The sequence below is a fragment of the Coffea eugenioides genome, chromosome 5 (genome assembly GCF_003713205.1).
Source record: "Coffea eugenioides isolate CCC68of chromosome 5, Ceug_1.0, whole genome shotgun sequence".
NCBI classification, from domain to species: Eukaryota; Viridiplantae; Streptophyta; class Magnoliopsida; order Gentianales; family Rubiaceae; genus Coffea; species Coffea eugenioides.
Window position 1 is genome coordinate 5,534,247 of NC_040039.1, and position 22,650 is coordinate 5,556,896.

Genomic DNA, 22,650 nt, shown 5'->3' on the forward strand with positions numbered 1-22,650 from the left:
AACAACTTAATGAGTCCCACTAGGCACTTGTTAACCAAATTCATTAATTATATTTGCAAGCCTTAAAGGTTCTAAAGGTTTAATTCTTTCTCAAATTTTTCTTTAAATTTTGTTGAATTTAATGTTTAAATAGTAAAAATATGTAATAACAACATACAAATCCTATGCAAGTAGATTTGTCCCCAGTAAAAATGAGAACTGGGTTTAGGGAATTGGAATCAGGACTAAAACCTTGACTGAAAGTTTTGGTTTAGATTATTCAAAAATTGGAACTTGAACTGGTTCTGGTGCGATTTAAACCATCTTTTTTTTTTTAAAAAAAAAAAGGATCAAGTCAACACTTTTCATATAATGTGAGTTAATTATATATATATGTATGTATATATATAACTTGCATTGTCTTTCCTTTCCTTGTTTACTAATAACAGCATGAGTTTTATTTTTCTTCACAATTTATTGACTTTAGTTTCCCTTTATTCTAAATTCATTGACATATTCTTTTAGAGTCAATTTTATAACTATACGTGACCTTGTATAATTAAAAGAAACCTGAAATCATAACCAGAAAGAATCACAATCATAACTAGAAGGAATCAAAATCGACACAAAACTGGAACAAGAGGTTACAGAATCGTAATTGTAATCATCAGGGGGAAAAGCCCGCGCAACGCGTGGGAGTTTAGTGCCTATAATTAAAGATGGTTAATAATTATTATTTGGCATTTTCTAGTATAAGGATTGAAGTATAACAATTTTTATTATGTGATATTAAATAAAAAAAATCATAAGTTACATATTGAGTTAAAAAATATAATATGCAATAAAACATAATTATAAGATACAATCAACTACTTTGCATCTAACCTAATATAATAAAAGACTTATTTATATCTGCTCATGCACTTTAGGGATATTAAAATTTGTTATTTAGTTTGAATTTAATCTTGATATGAGGGCAATCCACCACATTATCTTGTCATATAAGTGAGATTTGAACAATTAGCATACTTGAAGAAATCATTGCTAGTGGAATTTCGGTCCTTGCAAGTCAAATTCTTGAATTTATATTTATTCCAAGAACATATCATCGCGAGGCCTTCACATTGAGCAAGCAATTAATTATAATTTATTGTATGATTTAGGACATATAGCAAAGCATCTCCTTCTCGATAGGGTTTACAATCACGAAATATCAGTTTGTGTTAGTTGCAAAGATATACAACAACTAACATGCTAATTTAGAGGAATAATCACCTCAAAAAAGAACTAAAAGCATCTTAATCCACTCAATTCAAGAAAAACAATTAAAACTAATGAGGTACATACTTTAGATTTGTAGCCAAATAGTTTTAAGTAGATAGTTAAACATATTGGCAGATCAGATGAAGTGAAAAATTGTCTAAATGGAATAGTCAATAAAGTAGCAAACGATTTGAAAATTATCCTAACTAATAGTTAAAACAACAAAAGAAGTAGATGCAATCTATAAATGGAAAAATTTATGATGATAAACTTTTTTTAAACCATAAATAACAATTAACAAATGTGGTCTCTTCCTTATCAAGCTTGTCTAACATGGACAATTGAATTAAAATACTAAAAAATTATTACACATACAACTTGCAATATTACAGATTTTTTACAATAAAAAAGCTATGTTTTCAGAACCGGATCGGATATCGACTCGGTCGAGGTCAGGGGTCAGGGGTCAATGGGTTCGACCGGGGGTCGAACCGGATGACATCATAAATAAAAATTATTTAAAAATTAAAATATTATATATAAAATATCTAATAATATGTTGATATTAATAAAGGCATATTCATATATATTTGATGTTTCAAATATATATAACAAGAAAATACAAAGAAATTAGAACAATCAAGTAGCAATTTATGTTATTTAATAAATATTAACAAGTTTAGAATTAAAATTATGAATTTAATTGAAAAATAACATCAAATTTTAGGACAATATTTATAAAGTATGAAATATTTGAGGTATATTAATAAATTTTAACAATTTAGGGGGCCAAAACATAATATTGAAAAGCTTGAGTTTTTTTAAAAAAAATTCTAATTGAACCGGAAAAATCGGTTTTTTTCCGGTCAAACCCGATTTTTGACCGGCTTTGACCGAGTTTTAAATTTCCGGTTTTTTAACATGACTCGGACCAGACACTTGGCCGGTTCCCAGTTCGATCGGTTCGACTGGCCGGTCTGGTCCGAGTTTTAAAACACAGCCAAAAAGTAGATTGGTTAAAGAAAACATACCTATTGGAAAAAGTGTTGCAAAATGGGGAAAAGAAATAACTAATATAGCAACATCCGAATTCAATATGCTACATGATTGTAGTGGAACAAAACCTATAAGTAAATGAAATGAATTTGAATAGATTGGGGTTACTATGGTAACGGCCAAGAAACTAGACTTCTCTACTAATTGACATTAATTGTGTCTTCACATCTATATATCATAACTTTGGAAATAACTGATGAGAAAGGCTTTAAGAAATTAAAAGACTTAGATGTTAATACAATTAAATGATTAGAAGGGCTTTTATGTAATTTCAATAAAACACAAGTTGAATTCAGTTGTACCCAATGTTTAATCGGATATCAAACACTGTCACATATCAAACTTATCCCTAGGTTTAAATGTTTAAAAGGACATCCAAGTAATTACAACAAAACTAAATTAGTTATAATGACTCATATTTAATACTCTAATTGCACTTCAAATACTCTCACATTTTCCAAAAAACTCCACCCTTGCGGTTGAAATTCAAACCCTATACTCATTCTTATATAGTATAAGGATTCGTACAAAGATGGATTCCAATTTTCTTCTTGAATAAAATAGTTTATGGTGTGAAATTTTGTAAGCTATCCAAAGGGATCCTGGCCCAAGTTTATGGTGTTCATTGGCATGCTCGGGCTTTGATTCCTCTCCTTTGGTTTTGTAGTTGACGAGCTGATTCCTTTTTCGTTTTGCTGCAGTAGTGAGTGTGTGTCACACACACACACACATATATATATATACTAGGTGGGTATCCCGCGCAATGCGCGGGCGCTGGGTAGTAGGTGATAAATGTGGAAAAATTTGGTTTTCAATTTGTGCACGTGTGGTTAAATGCTTTGAATGGATAATTTTAGAATTTTAATGAAATAGAGTATTTGTAGCTTTTTTGTGGAAGTTCAAGAGTAAAATCTATGTGATTTTTGTTTTTATTTGTTGTGAGTTAAATATGTTGCGTAAGTTTTTTTTTCAGGTTAAGCGGTGGAAATATCATTTGTATATTGTGAGTTAAATATATTGGATAAGTGGTGGAAATATATTTGTATATATATTTATATATATATTTGTATATATGTACAATTGTGGTATGTATGAGTATATATATCTATATATGATTGTATATATGTGCCATACTTGTGTATGGATGATTATTATTTATATTAATTAGTATATATCTATATATATTTATATATATCTGTAATGTATATATGTATATATGTATGGTATATATTACTGTTATATACATGTATATTATATATATACGTTTTTTAGTGTATATTACTGTATATTATATATATATTTTTATATATATTACTGCATATTACTGTTATGAAGTTAGCAGAATCTATGATGTATTGACGTGTGCATGGTAGATATTTGTTTGCATGTGTAGGTAGTATGAGACGTGTAATTTCTTGTGTGGAAGGACGGTAGGCAGTTCTGAAAATTCACGTGTGTCTAGTGGTGTTTCTTGGTTATATATTTGAAGCTGGGATACTGGTAAGAAGTGTACGTTTAGTATTTGTTTGTAGATAGTTAACGTTTGCAAATGGCGGGTGGAAGTGGGAGATTTCCGACTGCTCAATTGTATTATCCAGAGGTGGATGAAGAGGTGAATCAACTGGCTGTTGTTCGTGGAGCAGCTTATCCTTTGGGAAATGGGTGTCGGAATCGTCCAGCTGAACCTGTTGCACGAGCACAGGTGGCAAATGTTTTGCTGAAAAATGAGATATGTAATTTGTTCAAGGAATTTTATAGGCATGATGATTGGGCGTCGGTTCTAGAGGCTGCGTTTAGGGTCGGAAGGGGCTATCCGATCTTGGGATTGATTGCTAGTAGAATGAGGTTGGAGGTGTTAGAAGAAAGATATTACTTTCCCAGTCCGCCATCTTCTAGTGACCTGGGTGGCGAAACTGATTGAAGGTTTTGGCTTTGCGAAGATGTGTTTCTTGGTTTGTGTATTGTTGGTTTTTGACGTATGCTTTTTAGTGTATGGTGTTTAGCTAGTAAGAAATGTTTGTGAGTTTTTGGAGAATATGATGATCTTCTATTTGCTACATAAAGTAGCATGATATGTATATGTATGTATTTTATGAAGTACTGAAGTTTTTATTTGTAGAAGTGTGGTACAATAGCATGTAGTGAAAATTTGTGAGGAAATTTAAGATTTGCAATGTGTTGGTTTTAGATTGGTCATAACTCATGCGAATGTAGTCTGCAGTTTTTGGGAAGTTGTTTGGAATTTTAACATGAATTAAAAGAATTTTATTAGGTGTATCAAAGCTAATGAACATGGATAAAATATGTAGATTAGGTCTATTATCATGTATGTAGATTAACTTATATAATAACTTATACAATTAACATGAATAAAATATGTAGATTAAATCCATAATAAAATGAAGGATATTTCTGCGATATGTTCATATGTTCCATCGCATGTATGAGATTTGGAACCAGCGTAGAGTGAATTATTGTTCAATGAAAATTTGTAGGAAATTTAAAACAGAATACGAATTGAATCTGCAGTTTTTGACAAGAGTCGAATGTTTAATGAATGATAGATAAAATATATGGAGGTGTTTAAAAATTTAAAAGTTGATTGAATGGATAATAAAATGAAGAAGATTTATTTGATATTTTTAATTGTTTGGTGCGATGTATCAGATTTTTAAATGAATCAACAATGAATAGTTGTAGGATATTTCGGGTAAATGTTGATAGACTAAACAGACTGGTATGTTTGATTATAGATGGAGAAAGAATATGATCAGGGAAATTGATGTTGGACAGGTTGACATCTGTTTTTGACCACTGATTCTTTTTGTTTTGGTTTGGAGACAGAGTAAAAGAATTCACGTGAATACAGTAGTTTTTTGTGTGGCACATATCTTTTTGTCAGTGTTGTTTAGTTCACATGTGTATAGTGTCATTCTGTTTTTTGTATTTGTTTCTTTTTGCTCTGTGATGTCGTTGATGTGTATAAATGCGTTAGTTTTGTGATTTGGTTATTTAGTTGCTGTATTGTTATAGGTTTTTGTATGCTTTATTAGTGATTTTTTTGTACTTCTTTGTGACTTGAAGATGGATTATACTCATAATCGTATTGCAGTGTTACGTGATTTGCATCCAGATATTGAAGTTATGCTCAATCGAGTATCAATAAGTGGTGTGTTGGGAAACTTGGCAGGGCATAGTGGAGATAATGGGATCTTAAGTGGTGCAGATCGGCTTTTAGCAAATAATATTTTACTTAGGAATGAGATATATGAGTTGTTCAAATCTTTTTATCGACATCCAGAGAAGGCTCGTGTGCTGGAAAGTGCATTAGGAGATATTGGACACCTTCCATTTCTTCAAATCATTGCTCGTCGTATGGAAGTAGAAGTTGAAGAACAGAGGAAAGCAGTTCAAAGTGCGATGAGTGGCTCTTCTGATGCGTGTGGAAGAAATTTGTAATGCAGTGCAGTTGTGATGTACTTTATTATATGTAAAAGTTTCTGTTTAGATTTTGTGTTGAGGAAGTTTAGTTGCATGAAGTTCATAGGTAGTGGAAATGTTTTTGTGTTTCATGGTTTGTTAATACTCGGTTTGATTGTAGTTTGTGCTCTAGTTTTTTTTCAAATGAAGGTGAAAGGAATAAACTATTGTAAAATTGGAATGGATTTGCAAGCATAGAAAAAATTCAAACACAGCTAGTGGAGGCAAAATAGTTACAATAAGTATACATAATACAGCGGGTGTTTTCAGTTCCACAAAGCTCAGCTAACTATCTTTAAGCAAAAGTGCATCAAAAGTTCAGTAGCTATACAAATGATAAAGAGTAGTAGAGGTTCAGCAACAAAAAGTTTAGGCGTAGAAAGCTGAGGAGCCAAAGTTCAAGAATCAAAAGTTGTGGAATGCTAGTAGATGTCCAAAAATATTTGCTAACAAAAAGTACTATATGGCAGTTTCATTCTTCCTTTTCAGATTCTTTGGTACGTTGCTTTTTAGTTGGACTCTCTGTGATTTTCAGAGTTGATAGCAAACTGCTGTGCACATTTGTGTCTTTTGGAGCAGTAGCGAGTGGAGTTTCATTGGCCTGTGGAGTGGTGATTGCAGGTTCTGTGCTTGATTCTGAGCAAGCAATGGTGGAAGAAACTTGTGATAGAATCTCTGCCATGGATGTTTTGTGCAGGATAATGGCTGAGTATTTCTCAGTACTGGTGGATGCATGGGTGTTTATCATTTTCTTCACAAAGCATGTTATCACAGTGCTGTTAATGGCCTCTTCAATGGCTTCATAGTTCAGTTCATGCTGTCAAAGTAATATAAACAGATTTTGATCAGATATGGTACACTTAGTTTTTACTCATAGTATTCTGAATGCATATAAAAATCTGATTTGTTACCTTGTTTTCTGAGTCTTGCATCTCCAATAAGGTGAAAGGTAGTAACTGAAGAGCATCGTTGTCATAAAGATCAAGCGTCAAAACTCCAGAATAATCAGCAAGTTCTACAGTTAATCGGCATCTTGCAGTAATATTTACTTGTTTGTTGCATGAAGTGCAAACAATTTTCCACGCTGGCTTTCCTCTGAATGATTTGTGGCATTGTGGACAAGCATTATACCATAATCGTTGGCTCTTGTCTAGTAACCTTGGAGTACCACGCAACCAGTAGGCTTTTTTCTGTATTAAAGTCACTATTGTTCAGCTTACATTGATAAGAAAATTGAGATGTAAATGTGAATATTTAACATGTTTAACAAGAAAATGAAAAATCTTGAAGTAAAAAGGGATGAAAATAAGAGTTATTGGTACAAGAGGTCAAGAGTAGGGAATCAAGTGATGAAGCTGGCATAAAAAACAAAGTGTATCTTTCAAATGTTTTTGGTGATAAAGCTTGAGGGGTACAATTTACCGTAGGAAACGCAAGGAAATCTTGAATAGTTGTGAGCTCATCATCTCTTGGTTGTGGCAGAAGCTTAGCTCGGTTGTGGTATGCTTTTTCTGCCATCAGTTTCTTGATTTCTGCTTGTGTCTCAGTAGCCCTTGTGAGTCAAGATAAAAGTTTCATTTGTAACGTTTAGAATATATTTGATAGAAAATATTTTCAAATGATTACTTATGAGAAGAAGTAGTACCAGTGTTTGAGATCAGCAGTTTGTTGTATCGGAGGATTAACCAGAATGCTTGATCCAAATTTTGTTGAGAGATTCAGTGCTGCAATAATTATGTGTTGTAAGGTACATAGTATTATGAATACATACTAAGTCACTAAACATGCGAAGCATCAGAAATTTGTTATGCACTCACTGTGATATGATGATACTTTAATTCGAAGTGCAACAATGAGCGGCATTGTGTCAATGATATTTGCAATCGTTTGGCCTTCATCTGTTTCATGCTCACCCCACAGAGTCAGAATCACTGGCATCATGCTGCATTGTGTTTTATTGATAAGTGACAATTTGTTAGAAAATGATATCTTGATCAATTTGTGATGGTATAGAGTTGGTATAGAATAAATGGATGGTTTTACATACCTTTTGTCTATAATCACTACTTCCCTGGTAGCAGTAGTAGCTCTCTGTATTCGAGGATGAACTTCAGCGACAATGCCTAAGACATCTGATTTTGGAATGTGCTTAGTTATAACTGTTATGAAGACTACGCATATTAGCAGTTGAGGACATGGTTTTGTGACTTACCTATATCTGTATTATCATCTATGTGCTGGTGGAATTTTGTAAAGGGCGAGAATCTGAAGACAGTTGGAATCTGAGGTGGCTGGACTTCATCTATTGCTTGAACAACAGTAGAATTATCTATGTACCATGTACACTGATTTGGATGACTGCGATATTCTGATGGTGTGTACTCAACTCTAGCATTGCAGAGAATGTATCGTTTGTAGAGTTGGAAATGGTTTCTGAAGAAGTCGATGTCTGATTTATAAATCATTGCTTCAACTGTTTTACCCTGGTAACAAATATAGTTGTGTTGATCTGAATATAAAGGTTGAGTAATAAAGTATATAGAGTGCAGTTCAGAATTTCGATTACCTGCTGATCAATTAATATCAGCTTCTGATATCGGTTGCCGGCTTTTGAAAGTAATGCCTTTTGCTTGTCCAGAACCTGAACCAGAGCTGTCCAGTTTTGTAGTCTAGAGATTATCTCACTGAATGGAATGATGTTTCTTTCCTGCTGTGACTTGTAATAAGAATACATGAGTACAGAATGAAGACTATAAGAGGTATATGATTATGGACATGGATAAATAACTCGTATGCACATGCTTAGAGCAATTACTGGTAAGCTAGATCAAGTACTTCTGTATATACTATATTTTCAGTAATCGAGTGATACGAGACGCGGAAGCTACTTCGGATCTAGAGGAACACGATGAAGATTTGATGGAGTTGAACCCGAACTTGGACCACTCAAGAACAGATTTAACGGTAGAGGACGCCACAATCAAGTGTGTGTGTTTGATTGATAAGTCAAGAACAGCCTAGGATCAACTCTAGGATGTTCAACTTAGCTTTCACAAGCTAAGCGAGACCCCCGTACGGCTCAGCGAGGGTACTTAACTACGGCTCAGCCCGCCGTTTGGAGCTTGAACACTCGCATCTTCAATTGTAAGCAGCATTTTAGTAGTCGTGCAAGGATATTCCAACTCAATTCCTTCAATGCCCGATTTCTCTTGGATTTGGATGGCACGTACCAAGGCTTGGAGGGACTCCTTGAATCTCTTAGCTCGTGCTCGTGTCACTGGGCCTTGGGGCACCTTTACAGGGTCTACTTGTACACTTTGGGCCTCGTGCTCAACCGCATCATCGAGTCTTGTTCATCATCAAATATGGATGGTTTGATAAGAATTTTCACAGAACTACTGTTCTTTGCTCTTGACATTGCTACATATAGCTGTCCATGTGAAAAAACTGGTTCACGCAAATATATGCCAACAAAATCAAGCGTTTGTCCCTGAGCTTTGTTTATTGTCATAGCAAAACAGGGCCGGATAGGAAATTGAATACGTTCAAATGGTACTGGTGAGTCTGAACTGTTCTCTACTCTGAAAGATATTCTGTGGATGAAGACCTCTTTTCCAGCAAATTCACCACATGTTATGACCGCATGTATGATATTGGAGCTCAAGGATTTGCATATCAGTCTAGTGCCGTTGCATAATCCCTGAGGAGCATCAATGTTTCTGAGTAACATGATAGGGCAATATGGTTTAAGAAGTAGCTTATGAGGTGGAAAACCATTTGGAGTTAAACTGTTCAGCAAGTCCTCCATGATTGTCTGGTCAGAGCTGTCTATACACTTGTCTCGACTGATATATTCTTGGAGTTGTCCTTCTAAATGTACAATGAGTCTCTCATTAATTTGATCAACAAAGTCATTTTTTGTTGTCAGTATAGCACGATTAACTGCAGAGAGATTTTGGTCAGAAAATGCTTTCAAATCTGGAAATACTGTCCTGATGAGTGCAGTCAGTGATTGTTCCTCATTTGTATATCTTATCAGCATTGATGGAGGTATCTGGATAGAATTCTTGAAGATAACTGGCTCCATTCCATTTCCAATGCGAAGTAGATATTGAGTAAACTCTGGATCATGTCTTGCTCTCATGTTTTCAGTGAGATGTAATCTACGTAGCTGTGGCCATATGTACGAATTGACTATGCTTGCATCAATAAATTCAGATTTTGATCCCTTTGTTACCACTGGCAAGACTTGACGGAAATCGCCTCCAAGAACAATGACCTTTGATCCAAACAAATCGTTTGAGTCCATTATATCTCTTAGAAGTTTGTCAACACTTTCAATTGAGCCCTTATGCGCCATTGGAGCTTCATCCCAGATTATAAGAATTGCAGATTGAAGGAGTTTTGCTAATGAGCTTTGTTTACTAACTCTGCATTGCTTATCTGGTGTTCCAGCAATTGGTATCTTGAATCTTGAGTGAGCTGTTCTTCCACCTGGTAAAATGGAAGCCGCAACTCCACAGGATGCTGTAGCAAGAGCTATGTATCCTTTTGATCTGGTTTCTGCTAGTAGTGCTCGATAGAGGAATGTTTTTCCTGTTCCACCTGGTCCATCAATGAAGAAGATCCCTTTCTTCTGAACAAAAACTACATTCATAATAATGTCAAAAGCTTTTTTCTGATCAGCATTTAGTTGTTTAATTGCTAATAGGTCATGCTCTGGTACAGAGATTCTTGTTTCAGCTATTGTATCACGGGTGTTTTTGTTCAAGGCATCAAAATACAGGGTATTTGAAACTAAAGCGTATTGTTTAATGTCTTTTCCCATTGATTGGAGAAACTCATTTATTTGACATAGTACCTGCAAACGAATCTGATCAACTGATATTTCTAGAATGTTGCTCATATCTTCAGATAATGGCTGCTCAAATTGCTCCCAAAGATATCTTGGATTTGAAGGAGGAAAATGAACGAGCAAAGTCGCAAATAATCTTCTCAAACTATATGGCATGTGATACAAACTTGCTTCTTCAAGACATTGTTCTTGTGACTTATCGGACTCAAAGTAACCTCTCAAGATTGCTGCCTCACGAAAAGTGTGTACATAAGCTCCATTTATTGTTCTCAAATCATCAAATGAAGTTGGACTGTTGACATGTGTGAGGAGTAGTCTGAGAAAGTATCGTTCTCCTTCCATTGGACTTGCTGTCACTATCCTGCCTATAGAATCTTTTTGTTTTCTTGGCTCCCATTTTCTCCTTCCTGGATACCAGACAAAATGTTCAGGGAACTCTTTATAAGTGCATTTGAGGTTCTGAGCTAGAGGATCAGTAGAATTCATGTAAAAGAATTCTGTTAACATAGTTCTCTTAGCAAATCTGTTTCTTACTACATCGCGTAAGTCTTGATCTCCTCTGAAGTTCAATGGCTGACAATTTTCTAGGTGAAGTTGTAGGTGAATAATAGAAGGATGCATTTCAGATAGCAAGAATCTGTATATCCTCCATATACCTTCGACTGCACATACCCACCTAGCTGACTGGTAGTCTTTGATTTCATCAACTGTAGATAAATTAGCATCAGAATTTGAGTCATTAGAGCTGTCTGAATTCACTCGAAAATGGATCTTGTCATGACCTTTGTAGATATACTTATATATGTACTTCACTGCTTTCACTGTAGAGCAGATTTCAACATTTATATGGCAGTTGAATTTTGCAAGAAGGTAAGGGTTGTATGGAACAACCCATCTGTTATCCAATTCATGTCCACGAACCATCATCTTGTATCCATTGTTTCTTCTTTGGTAAGTGGGGTATGCATTATCCCCATGAAATGTTTTATCAGAAAATGGCTTTGGATAATTGTTTCTGCATTTTTTCTGATGTTGTCCTTGCATACAGACATTGTTTGGATTTTTTTTGCCACAAGGACCATGAATCATATGTCTACGAACCATGTTGAAAAGATGTTGATTTTTGCTCTCATCTGGAATCTCTGCACTAACGATTTGATCATAAGAATCTGTAGAGTAAAGCTTTGAACATGGCTTCAAGATTATGAGGAAATGAGCATGAGGAAGACCGCGCTTTTGGAATTCAATGACATAGGTGTAAGCAGCAACAGATCCAAATATCTCTTTTTTGAATAATTCTTGCTTCAACATATCAAGCTTTGCATGAAACACTCGAGTGAGTAAATCTGGTCTGTTGTGTCCTTCATCTGTTCTGAGCATATGATCCTTTATTTCTGGCCATGAAGGATTGCAAGTGATCGTAATGAATAAATCTGGTTTACCAAATTTCTGTACCAAAACCATAGCATCAACATATCTCCTTTTCATGTCACGCGGGCCTCCTATAAATGAAGCTGGAAGCACCACTCGCTGGCCTACCTTTGAACCTTAGCATTGACCTGCTATAACGCTATCCATAACGCCTTGTAGTTCCTCTCTTCTTATAAATTCTTGTTTATTCTTATAGTAATCTAGTCTCTGGCTTTCGATTTTTATGTACATATCAACAACATACTGCTGAAGTAATCTTCCAGTGTTGAGTATATTTGGACAATATTTGTCTCTCATCTGCAATTTATAAGCATAATATTCTCGCATTGACACAGATTCACTGCTGTTTTCAGGATCATTGCAAGCTGAAAGTTACATACATAAGCTATAAGTTATTGATTCAATTGGATGAAGGTGAATACATTGATAAAATATAAGTGATTTGTGTTCTCCATATAATCAATAAAAGTAGTATATTCTGCATATAAATCAGTGCACATGTTTAATTGTATAAGTAATGGATAACTAATGTATGTAAGTAATGTATAAGTCATTTGCATATAACTAATGTATGAGTCATTGGAGGTTGGAAATACCTTCTTGTTCAGCAGATATCATTTCTTCAGCAGATTTGTAGTTGGTTAGAACAGCAGTAGTTCTGGTTTTCTGAATACATCTTTTTCTCTTTTTTGGATTCTCTGTGGTCACTCTTCTGATGCCAGGATGCCAGCCTGTTTCACCAAGTGCAAATAATAGTGGATACTGTAGAGGATCGTAACAGCCATAATAATATTGCACCAAGTGATCCCTTCCTTCTTTTGTATAAATTTGGATGTGTCTGGCATAACCTGATTCTGAATTTTGGCCTTCTGTCCAAAGAGCTGCAACTTGAGAGGTTGTTGGATGGTTGAATACTCGTTGATCATTTTCTGAATGTGATTTCAGCACTATCTGATATGAATCTAAATTTGGAACATTTCTGAGGCTTCGCAGAAAGCATGCGTATGGATTAGATTTCATCAGTTCCATGATCCTCAGTACTATAGTTTCTGTTAATCTTTCAGAAACTGCCATTCTATTTTGGAGCTCATGGTCTGTATCATGAAAATACAGCTGCAGATATAGTCCAGATCCTCCATGCGGAATAAGGTCTTTGATGAAGTGATAGGTCTGTCCCTGAACTTTGAATGTATATATACCATTTGTTCTCCTGCAGAGCGATTTATCATAGTGTACACCAAAGGAAGTGAAAGCAAACATATTGTTATATGTTCTGACATACGTGCGAAAGGATAAAGCTTCATCAGAGTGACCAGTAAATAATTCTATAAGAATGTCTGGAAGGTTATTTTCATGTAGAACTACTTTTCCGTCAGAACAACAGAAATTAGGTGTCTCAGAGTGCATCCTTTTTGCTCCACAGTATTGACAATCAGGTTTGCAAGGTAATCTATCTGCCTTGTCATTAATAAACTGCAGTGCATAAACTCCATCGACAACTTGATTAGCTGTAAAATTACCAATTACTTGAGTCAAACTAAACACTGAAAGTGAAAATAAGTATCTGGAAAAGCAACAAGTAATGGTTTGTAATCTATACCTCTTTTTTTTTTCTTTCTGTTACTGACAGCTTTCTTTTGTTTCACTGATGATTGTCTTGTGGCTGAATAGTTCAATTATATATAATCAGAATCACACATAAAAACCTGTATGTACATGCCGGTGGAAACATGATGAAGGTATTTGGATAATTTGTCAATGACTCAGATATGCTGATATTCAATACTGATATTCAATGTGTTTGGATGAGGTATTAAAGCCTGTATGACCATCATAGGTAGAATCAGCATAATTTCTGGATGCGTGCTAGTAATGATTGGTCAGATTGAAGGTAGTAACCTCTACTTGTCCTTGTTCTAGCAGAGCCACTGTGGGGAAGCTGGTACACTTGGTATGTTGGAAGCATGGTTGACAAATCTATTAAAGATAAAGTGGATCAAATTCTTATAAATAATGATATCAGAACTTTTTTAAAAAAGTTGCAAGAAGAATTATGACCTGAAGCTTCTTCAACAATTTCTGTCAAGAATTTGTAGCAGTTCATACATATGAATGATTTATCTGATAAGAAAGAAGCTAATTAATATGAGTGCTAATGATAATGTTGATGGTTATATATAAGGAAGGGCAATCACAATGCATTTTGAAGACTAAATGACCTGCACTCTGTGTCGAAGTTACACACGTATGCTTTGTCTCAGAGTTAGATGCAGATCCTGCGTTTAAAAATTGAAAGTAGATCATTGCATAAATACAATAATGCTTATAATCTGACTGTAAACAATACATTGGAAATGAATTATGTAATCTACCTTTCTCAAAACTTGAGAATGAAGAAATCTGTTCTTTTAACTTTTTACTTGACTCAGTATAAGATAGTTTAGCATTATTGTTTGCAGACTGAGAAGTTCGAATACCAGGTTCTGGAGGACCTATTAAAATCAATTATCAGCATAATAAAGGATAAAAAGTGTAAATTGTACCTCTTAAATAAAGGACCTATTAAATAGTACCTCTGCAGTGTCTTGTAAATTCAGAGGATGACAACTGATTGGGGGAAGCAGCTAATAATGATTCAGAAAAAATGTCAGCTGAGTATAGCTAAATATATTACTTAGAGAAGAATAAATAGTGTGGCTAACCTTGATTACAATCAATAATTCGATCAACATTGTCTATGTCTTTCAGAGTTTGAGAACCAGTTACTCTGCTACCTTTATCATTCAAAGACAAACATGATGCACGTAAGGGAAATACTGAATGGTGAACAGACAAATGATAAAAATATAATAAGAGTGTTGATATTAGCATGTACCATGAGAACATTGTTCAGCAGCAAAGGTATGCATAACGGATGCAGAAGTTGGTGATTTGCGAGCCTGTTGAAATTGTTGTGGCAAGGACTTGCAAAGCATTTTTTCGAATTTTTTTCTATGATACGCCTCTCTATTCTTTTTTCGACAAGCTTCTTTTGCTTCAGCCGAAAGAGCAGCAAATTTTTCCCTTTTTTTACGATTTCGATTATCCTTTTTCTCAGGAAGTTTATCACGATCATCGCTTACACACAACTTAGAGCAGCTCATGTTTCTTATACAGAGAAACCAAGCACGAAACAAAGACACAGGAAGAAAAATCTAGCCGTATAGACAGATATATATTGTGTGTAAATATGCATGTACACAGCTATATATATTGATGCGTAAGGAACAAACTATGTACGTAAAAAACAGGAAGGCAGTGAATACATAAGTAGTAAGCAGTTAAACCAAGCACAAACACTATAATACCTCCATGAAGACAGAAAATAACTGCTGATCTGAGAGACTTTATGAAAGATAAAGCTCAAAAGTTTATTTTTAATTTTCATTGCAAAGTATAAATGCAGTTTAATTCTTTAAAAAATTAATATTTTTAATTGAATAATTTGCAAACATCCATTATCATTTAATTGGAGTTTAATTCTCCATTTTTTAATTTAGAATTGGAGTTTAATTGGAGTTTAATTCTCAATTTTAATATTTCTAAATCAATTACCATAATTCCTCATGTTTCAATAATTTAGTTGAAGTTTATTTTTAATTTTTTCCAAAGTTTAATTTTAATTTTGTTTTTAGGAATTTTAATTGAAAATTAATAATTTTTAATTGAACAAATAATCTGGAACATCCATTATCATTTTAATTTGAAGAGAAGCACAGGTCAACCCATCTCCAACGCATATACAATGAGAGGCCAAATGTTGCAGTGGAACGTTGAAGTGGTCTCCACCACAAAGCAGAAGCACCAACCGACGCACAAAGCACAAGTACAAATGATAAAGAGTAGTAGAGGTTCAGCAACAAAAAGTTTAGGCGTAGAAAGCTGAGGAGCCAAAGTTCAAGAATCAAAAGTTGTGGAATGCTAGTAGATGTCCAAAAATATTTGCTAACAAAAAGTACTATATGGCAGTTTCATTCTTCCTTTTCAGATTCTTTGGTACGTTGCTTTTTAGTTGGACTCTCTGTGATTTTCAGAGTTGATAGCAAACTGCTGTGCACATTTGTGTCTTTTGGAGCAGTAGCAAGTGGAGTTTCATTGGCCTGTGGAGTGGTGATTGCAGGTTCTGTGCTTGATTCTGAGCAAGCAATGGTGGAAGAAACTTGCTATCAACTTACTTCATACCAATAAACTTAATGAGTTGCTTCAAACTATGGTTCAAGCAGTACAAGGCTCGTTTGGAATGCCAGGCACATTTAAAGAGGCGATTGGAAAGAGTTAGCTTTTAGTGAACTTTACTCAAGTTGCACACGAGTTAGAAGCTTAAGAGCCAAGTTGTCCAAATTAAAGTCATTTCTTTTTGTCATATTATTTTAATGTTAGAGTCGTTAGGAACAAAATAAGACATGGACCAACATTAGACATGCTTGGATCTACGTCTTATATGTAGATATAGACAATGACGGAGCCAAGGGGGGGCAGAGGGGGGCCATGGCCCCCCCTAAGTTTTGAAAATTTTAATTCATAATATGTAAATTTGTGTGTAAAATAAAATTGGCCCCCCCTAAATTTTTACAATTTTAGTTTATATTATGAGAGTTTATATCATGACCCAATTCATAATTGTTAATGGGCTAAAACAAAAATAATTATTTTATTGGCCCATATACAACTATATATAACTTAGCCCAATGGATAAAAGATTTAAAAAAAATTATTTTATCTTTAGTATTCCAAGAAAAGCTTACAAAGGAAGCTATTTGCCCACTTTTCTGATATGCGGATCAAAAAGGAAGTGTGGGTCAGAGGGTGACTTTTCATTTCTTTCTTTCTTTCACGGTGGCACTTGATTGTGGGTAGACAAAAGTAAAGTGAAAAGAGCAAGAAGACAGGAGAACTGGAGTCTGGAGAAGAATACAACAAAGATTCAAAGAAGATTCATCAAAATTCAAGGGTAATTCACACCATGATTGGTTTGGACCGTTTGGTCATTGGTGGCTTCCGTGGCTTGGTCACTTGGTGCTAGAAAGTAGAATCCAATAACTTGAAGTGAAGTGGCTGGCTCCATTCTCTGGTGCCTGTACTAAACCTTTTCCTTTTATAATTAATTTATTATGAAATTTAATCTTTTCCTCTTTCCAATTATCTTATGCTCCTGTAAAATACATTTCTAGTATCAAAATTGTGATATTATACTATATTGGTAGTATATTTTTCTCAAGAAAAATAATTTGACATGTATAAAGTATTTTATTGTTTAATAAGTGTGTATCATTTAAAATTGTGGTTCCATACTCTATTTGTGGTTCAAAGAAATACTAATATAATGCATATATAATATTAATTTGGCATACGTATAATTTATTATGATAATTTGCTAGAGTTGTATATAACTTATGAAGTGTGAATTAAATTCAGGTTTGAAATTTATTCTCCATGGTTAAGTCAACAACAATTGATGCATTTTTTAAAAGAAAAATTATTGAAGATCAAAAGCACAAGGAGAGTGATGCTACTCCATCATCTATTCTTAGTGAGAGTTTGGTTGTTGAACCTCCCAAAAAAATTCAAAGAGTTGAACTTGAAAAGATTGATATTGCTTCTTTGGAGCGTGATCCCGGAAAACGTCCACCTATATGGAGCTATCCTCTTAATCAACAAGATGAAATTCGTCGAGCTTGTATCAATTGGGGGCCATATCAAGTTAAGCTTGAAAATTACCCTTCAAGTGGTTCAAAGAAACATGCTCGTCATTTTTGTAGCTCTTGGTTTGAATTGTTTCCATCTTGGCTTGAATATTCTCCATCAATTGATGCTACTTTTTGTCTTTCATGCTATCTATTTAGTAAGCCGAATGGACGAGTTGAATTAAGTGCATTTGTTCTTGGTGGCTTTAAGAATTGGAAGAAGGTCAATAATGGAGATAATTGTGCTTTCTTACGACATGTGGGGAAAAATCCTAACTCATTTCACAGAATTGCTGTAAAAGCCTGCAATGATTTGATGAATGCTTCTCAACACATTGGAACTTTCATTGAGAAACAAAGTTTTGAGCAAGTTGAGATTAATCGATTAAGGCTTCAAGTTTCAATTGATGTAGTTCGATGGCTTGCATTTCAAGGTTGTGCCTTTCGAGGACGAGATGAGAGTGAAAAATCTCTTAATCGTGGAAACTTTCATCAACTTATTAAGTTGTTGGCTTCTTATAATGATAAGGTAAGAGTGATTTTCTTCCAGCTTTGCATTCTTTCTTGAATTTATATAATATGCATGCTTGAAAGAAATCTTTTTAATTCATAATATGCTTCCATTTAGTTATTATCTTTATAAAATTATAATTATGCTCTATTAATGGATAGGTTACAAGTGTTGTTCAAGAAAAAGCTCCATCCAATGCCTCCTATACATCTCCTGAAATTCAAAAGGAGATTCTTTATATATTTTCCAATAAGGTTAGAAAAGAAATTTGCCAAGAGATTGGAAATTCAAAATTTTGCATTATAGTTGATGAAGCTCGTGATGAGTCCAAAAGAGAGCAAATGGCTCTTGTTTTGAGATATGTAGATAAGGAAGGATGCATTCGTGAACGATTTTTTGGTGTTATTCATGTCCGTGATACTATGGCTTTAACTTTGAAGGAAGCTATTTTTTCTACTCTCTCTCAACATAATTTGGCCATTCATAACATCCGTGGACAAGGGTATGATGGAGCTAGTAATATGAGAGGTGAATGGAATGGCTTGCAAGCTTTAATTTGCCATGAATGTCCATATGCCTATTACATTCATTGTTTGGCCCATAGGCTTCAACTTGCTTTAGTTGCAGCTTCTAGAGAAGTAGCTTCTGTTCACCAATTCTTCTCCAATTTAGTTTTCATTATCAACATTGTTACTGCATCTAGCAAACGTAATGATTAATTAAAGGAGGCTCAAGCAATTGAAATTGCTACTAAGATTGCTAATGGTGAACTTGAAACTGGAAGGGGGCTTAATCAAATTGGCACTTTAAAACGAGCTGGAGATACTCGTTGGGGTTCTCATTTGGATTCTATTTCTAGTTTACTGAAAATGTTCAATGCTACTTGTGTGGTTTTAAGTAACATTGCAACAGATGGAGGTTCATACTCTCAACGTGGAGATGCTAATTTTGCTTTGAATCAGTTGTTATCCTTTGGATTTGTTTTCACATTGCATCTTATGAAAGACATTATGGAAATCACTCATCATCTTTGTATGGCATTGCAACGTAAATCTCAAGATATTTTGAATGGAATGCATCTTGTCTCAAGCACAACAAAGCTACTGAAGAATTTTCGAGATTCGGGATGGAATGATTTCTTGGTGAAAGTTAAATTATTTTGTGAACAACATCAAATTGATATCCCGGATATGAATGCTCAATATATTGCAAGACGTGGTAGATCTCGTGGTCATCATGATGAGATTAGTGTGGAGCATTATTATCGAGTGGATATATTTATTGCAACAATTGATTATCAATTGCAAGAGTTACATAGCAGGTTTAATGATCATACCGTGGAATTGCTTGTTTTGAGCACTGCTTTAGATCCTAGAAATGGATTTATGCTGTTCAAGATTGATGATATTTGTAAACTTGCAGAGAAGTTCTATCCGAATGATTTTATGGAGCAAGAACTAGTACGTCTAAGAATAGAACTTCAACATTTTGAGCTTGACATTCCAAATCATCCTGAATTGCAAGAATTATCTGGTATTCATGAGTTATGTCAAGGCTTGGTGAAGACAAGAAAATCAGTGATGTATCCTCTTATTGACAGATTGATTAGACTTGTTCTTACTCTTCCTGTATCAACTGCAACTACAGAGCGGGCATTTTCAATTATGAAAATAATCAAGACAAAGCTCCGAAACAAGATGGAAGATAATTTCTTGAATGATTGTTTAACTGTGTATATAGAAAAGGAAGTTGCTGAAAAATTTAGCAGTGATTCAATCATAGATGAATTTAGTTCTATGAAAGAACGTAGAGCTCAATTTACTTCTAAGAAAAGATGTTGAAATTTCAAAGTATGTTAATATAATTTTTATCTTTTTCAATTGAAAATAGTTACATTTATATTACATGGTTATATATATATCTATTGCATAGGTGACATATTGGAGAGCATTTTTTCATGATGTGCAAATTGGATGGTTTGTAATGTTATAAGATATTTAATCAAAGGTTTTTTTTTGTTAATTTTTGTTATGATTGTACCACATATTTATGAATAGATATATCTTTATAATTAAATTTAATATTTGATATTATTAGATGTCATATATTTAAATAGAAGAAAATTATTTTGAACATAATATATTAAAATAATTTTATTAGGAAAAAATTTTGGCCCCCCCAACAAAAAAATCCTGGCTCCGATATATATATTGTTATATTCTGTGTCTCAAAGTACATGATAAGATGTGGGTTCAAATATTAGTTGTCTGAAAAAGTTTAAAATTTCGTTGCTATACAAGTTTGCTGAATTTAGGGGTAGATGATAATGTTTAACATTTGAAGTAAGTACATTCCTTATATTTTGGATGCTTATCATTTACCTTAAGGACACATAATACAAAAATCCTATATATATATATATATATATATATATATGTATATGGCAAGTCCTGCGTCCGTAATTTATTATTTCTTTTTGTCTGCATCATATTTCAATTTTCAAGTGGTAATTGTTTTTCAACCATTTTAACTGGTAGTAGTGTATTGATACCAATTTACAAACGAATTACCCATGCCAATATATTTTGTTTGTCAAGTGGGACATAAAATTTGTTTATAGCCCGGAGTTCCTAAAACTTGTCATTGATTCTTTTCAAGTATTCTTTTGCTATAATTACATGAAACGAAATAGCTAAGTTAGTCTAAATTCCGCAAAACAATTTATTGCTATTTTTCTGGCACAATGGCATGTCATGCTAATGAAACCTTTAGATCTTAACAAATATTTTTTTTTTTTTGAAAAAAAAAACTTGTTTTCCCCAATTCCTTTGTGCTTCCTTGATAGGGTTTGTCAAATAAAATTCCTGAGAATTAAATAGTTTTAAAAAATTACATGAACAAAGTTTAAAAATAATCAGCTCGTAGCTAAATGTCTTTTTCCATAAAGTTGTTAAGAATAGCATGCCGCTCCACATTGCTAGGAATGATGGGTTAACTGGTAAAATGGTGAAGCTTTTGAATTAGTCTATCATTAGTTTTATTCACCTTTAACCTAGAAATTTGATCTTATCACATTGGTACTAAAATATCTCGACCCCTCTACTTTCAATAACTTTTGTACGGTAATGATGTACAAAGATTGATCAATTTTGTCAAACATTATCTAAATGTGGTGTCATAATCTTCATTAAATTTTTATCTAATTAATTGGATATCTTGTTTTTTCTTTTAACGAGATGGGACCAACAAATCTTGAAAAAAAAAGGTTGTAGGGATAAGCCTTACTGACGTGTCACTCTCAAGAATGGACAAAGATTTCCAACTGTCTTGATAACTTTGGTTTATACAAGAATTGTCTTCATTCTTCATCTCCACATTAAATCCTTCAAGTTCAGCCATCTTCAATTGGATATAAGCAGAGCAGATTCTGTTAATCTTGCTCAGACCCCTTCTAATGGAGACAAGGATCAAAGTGAATGGTGATGCTGATAATCAAGAAAGGCCAATTATCATAGCAATGAAAGGGCATCCAGGAAGTGGTAAAAGTACACTAGCTCATTCCCTGGCCAAGGCCCTCAGATGCCCTTTAATAGACAAAGACCATTTCAGAGACTGCACAAAATCATTGCAAGAAACCCTCATGTTAGCCTCTCCTACTACAGCATCTAAACTCCTAAATGACTTATCCTATGAAGTTATCTGGAAGGTGGCCTCAGCTCAGCTTAGCTTGGGGCTGAGTGTAGTCGTGGATTCGCCGCTTTCTCGTAGGGCCCACCTTGACAGGCTAATCAAGTTGGCAGCTGAGACTAATGCTCGGCTTCTTGTAGTCGAATGTAAGCCTCAGGATGTAGGTGAGTGGCATAGACGGCTTGAGCTGCGAGGCGCGGCTGATGGATCAAGTTGGCACAAGCCAAACACTTGGCAGGAAATGGAGAACTTGTTGGATGGCTATGCAGGGTGTTGGGATTATGATGTTGGCGAGGTACCAAAGCTAGTTCTGGACACAACAGCTGATCTTGGAATTGAAGGGTTGGTTTCCTCTGCAGTAGAGTTTGTTAAATCTGATGACGGTCATAGTATGAACTGTGAAAGCTCCAATTGCAAATTCGAATGATGGCGCATTGAGAAAGAAGACATGATTTTGTGGAATGCACCCAATGTTGAATACTAAGTCAAAGTTTCTTAGTCAGTTTCCAGCCAAAAACAGACGTTTTGGATCAAGAAAAGAAGATTTCATACGTACAGTCCAAAACGCCGGAAAGATTTGCATGGCAGTTTTAATCACATGGGTTGTAAATAAGATTGATTATTAGTTAAAGTGAAATGTAATGGTGTTCTGTCACCGCCACATA

General features: G+C 34.3%; 1 protein-coding gene across 1 annotated transcript; it reads left to right on the plus strand.

The window, feature by feature from the left end:
* The first annotated feature begins 17,536 nt into the window (after positions 1 to 17,536).
* On the plus strand, positions 17,537 to 22,412 carry LOC113771076 (zinc finger MYM-type protein 1-like). The gene is made up of 4 exons (XM_027315699.1): positions 17,537 to 18,316; positions 18,460 to 18,936; positions 19,024 to 19,950; positions 21,723 to 22,412. The coding sequence occupies exons 1-4, from the start codon at positions 17,537 to 17,539 to the stop codon at positions 22,410 to 22,412; spliced, it is 2,874 nt and encodes a 957-aa protein (XP_027171500.1).
* The last annotated feature ends 238 nt before the right edge of the window (positions 22,413 to 22,650 follow it).

What these genes read in the sequence shown, in the direction of transcription:
- LOC113771076 (XM_027315699.1), top strand. Translation starts at nt 17,537, where the DNA reads ATGGTTAAGTCAACAACAATTGATGCATTTTTTAAAAGAAAAATTATT. An exon ending in TAGTTGCAGCTTCTAGAGAA is followed by an intron (nt 18,937 to 19,023) that starts GTAGCTTCTGTT and finishes GATTAATTAAAG; the next exon opens with GAGGCTCAAGCAATTGAAAT. An exon ending in CAACTGCAACTACAGAGCGG is followed by an intron (nt 19,951 to 21,722) that starts GCATTTTCAATT and finishes TAAGCAGAGCAG; the next exon opens with ATTCTGTTAATCTTGCTCAG.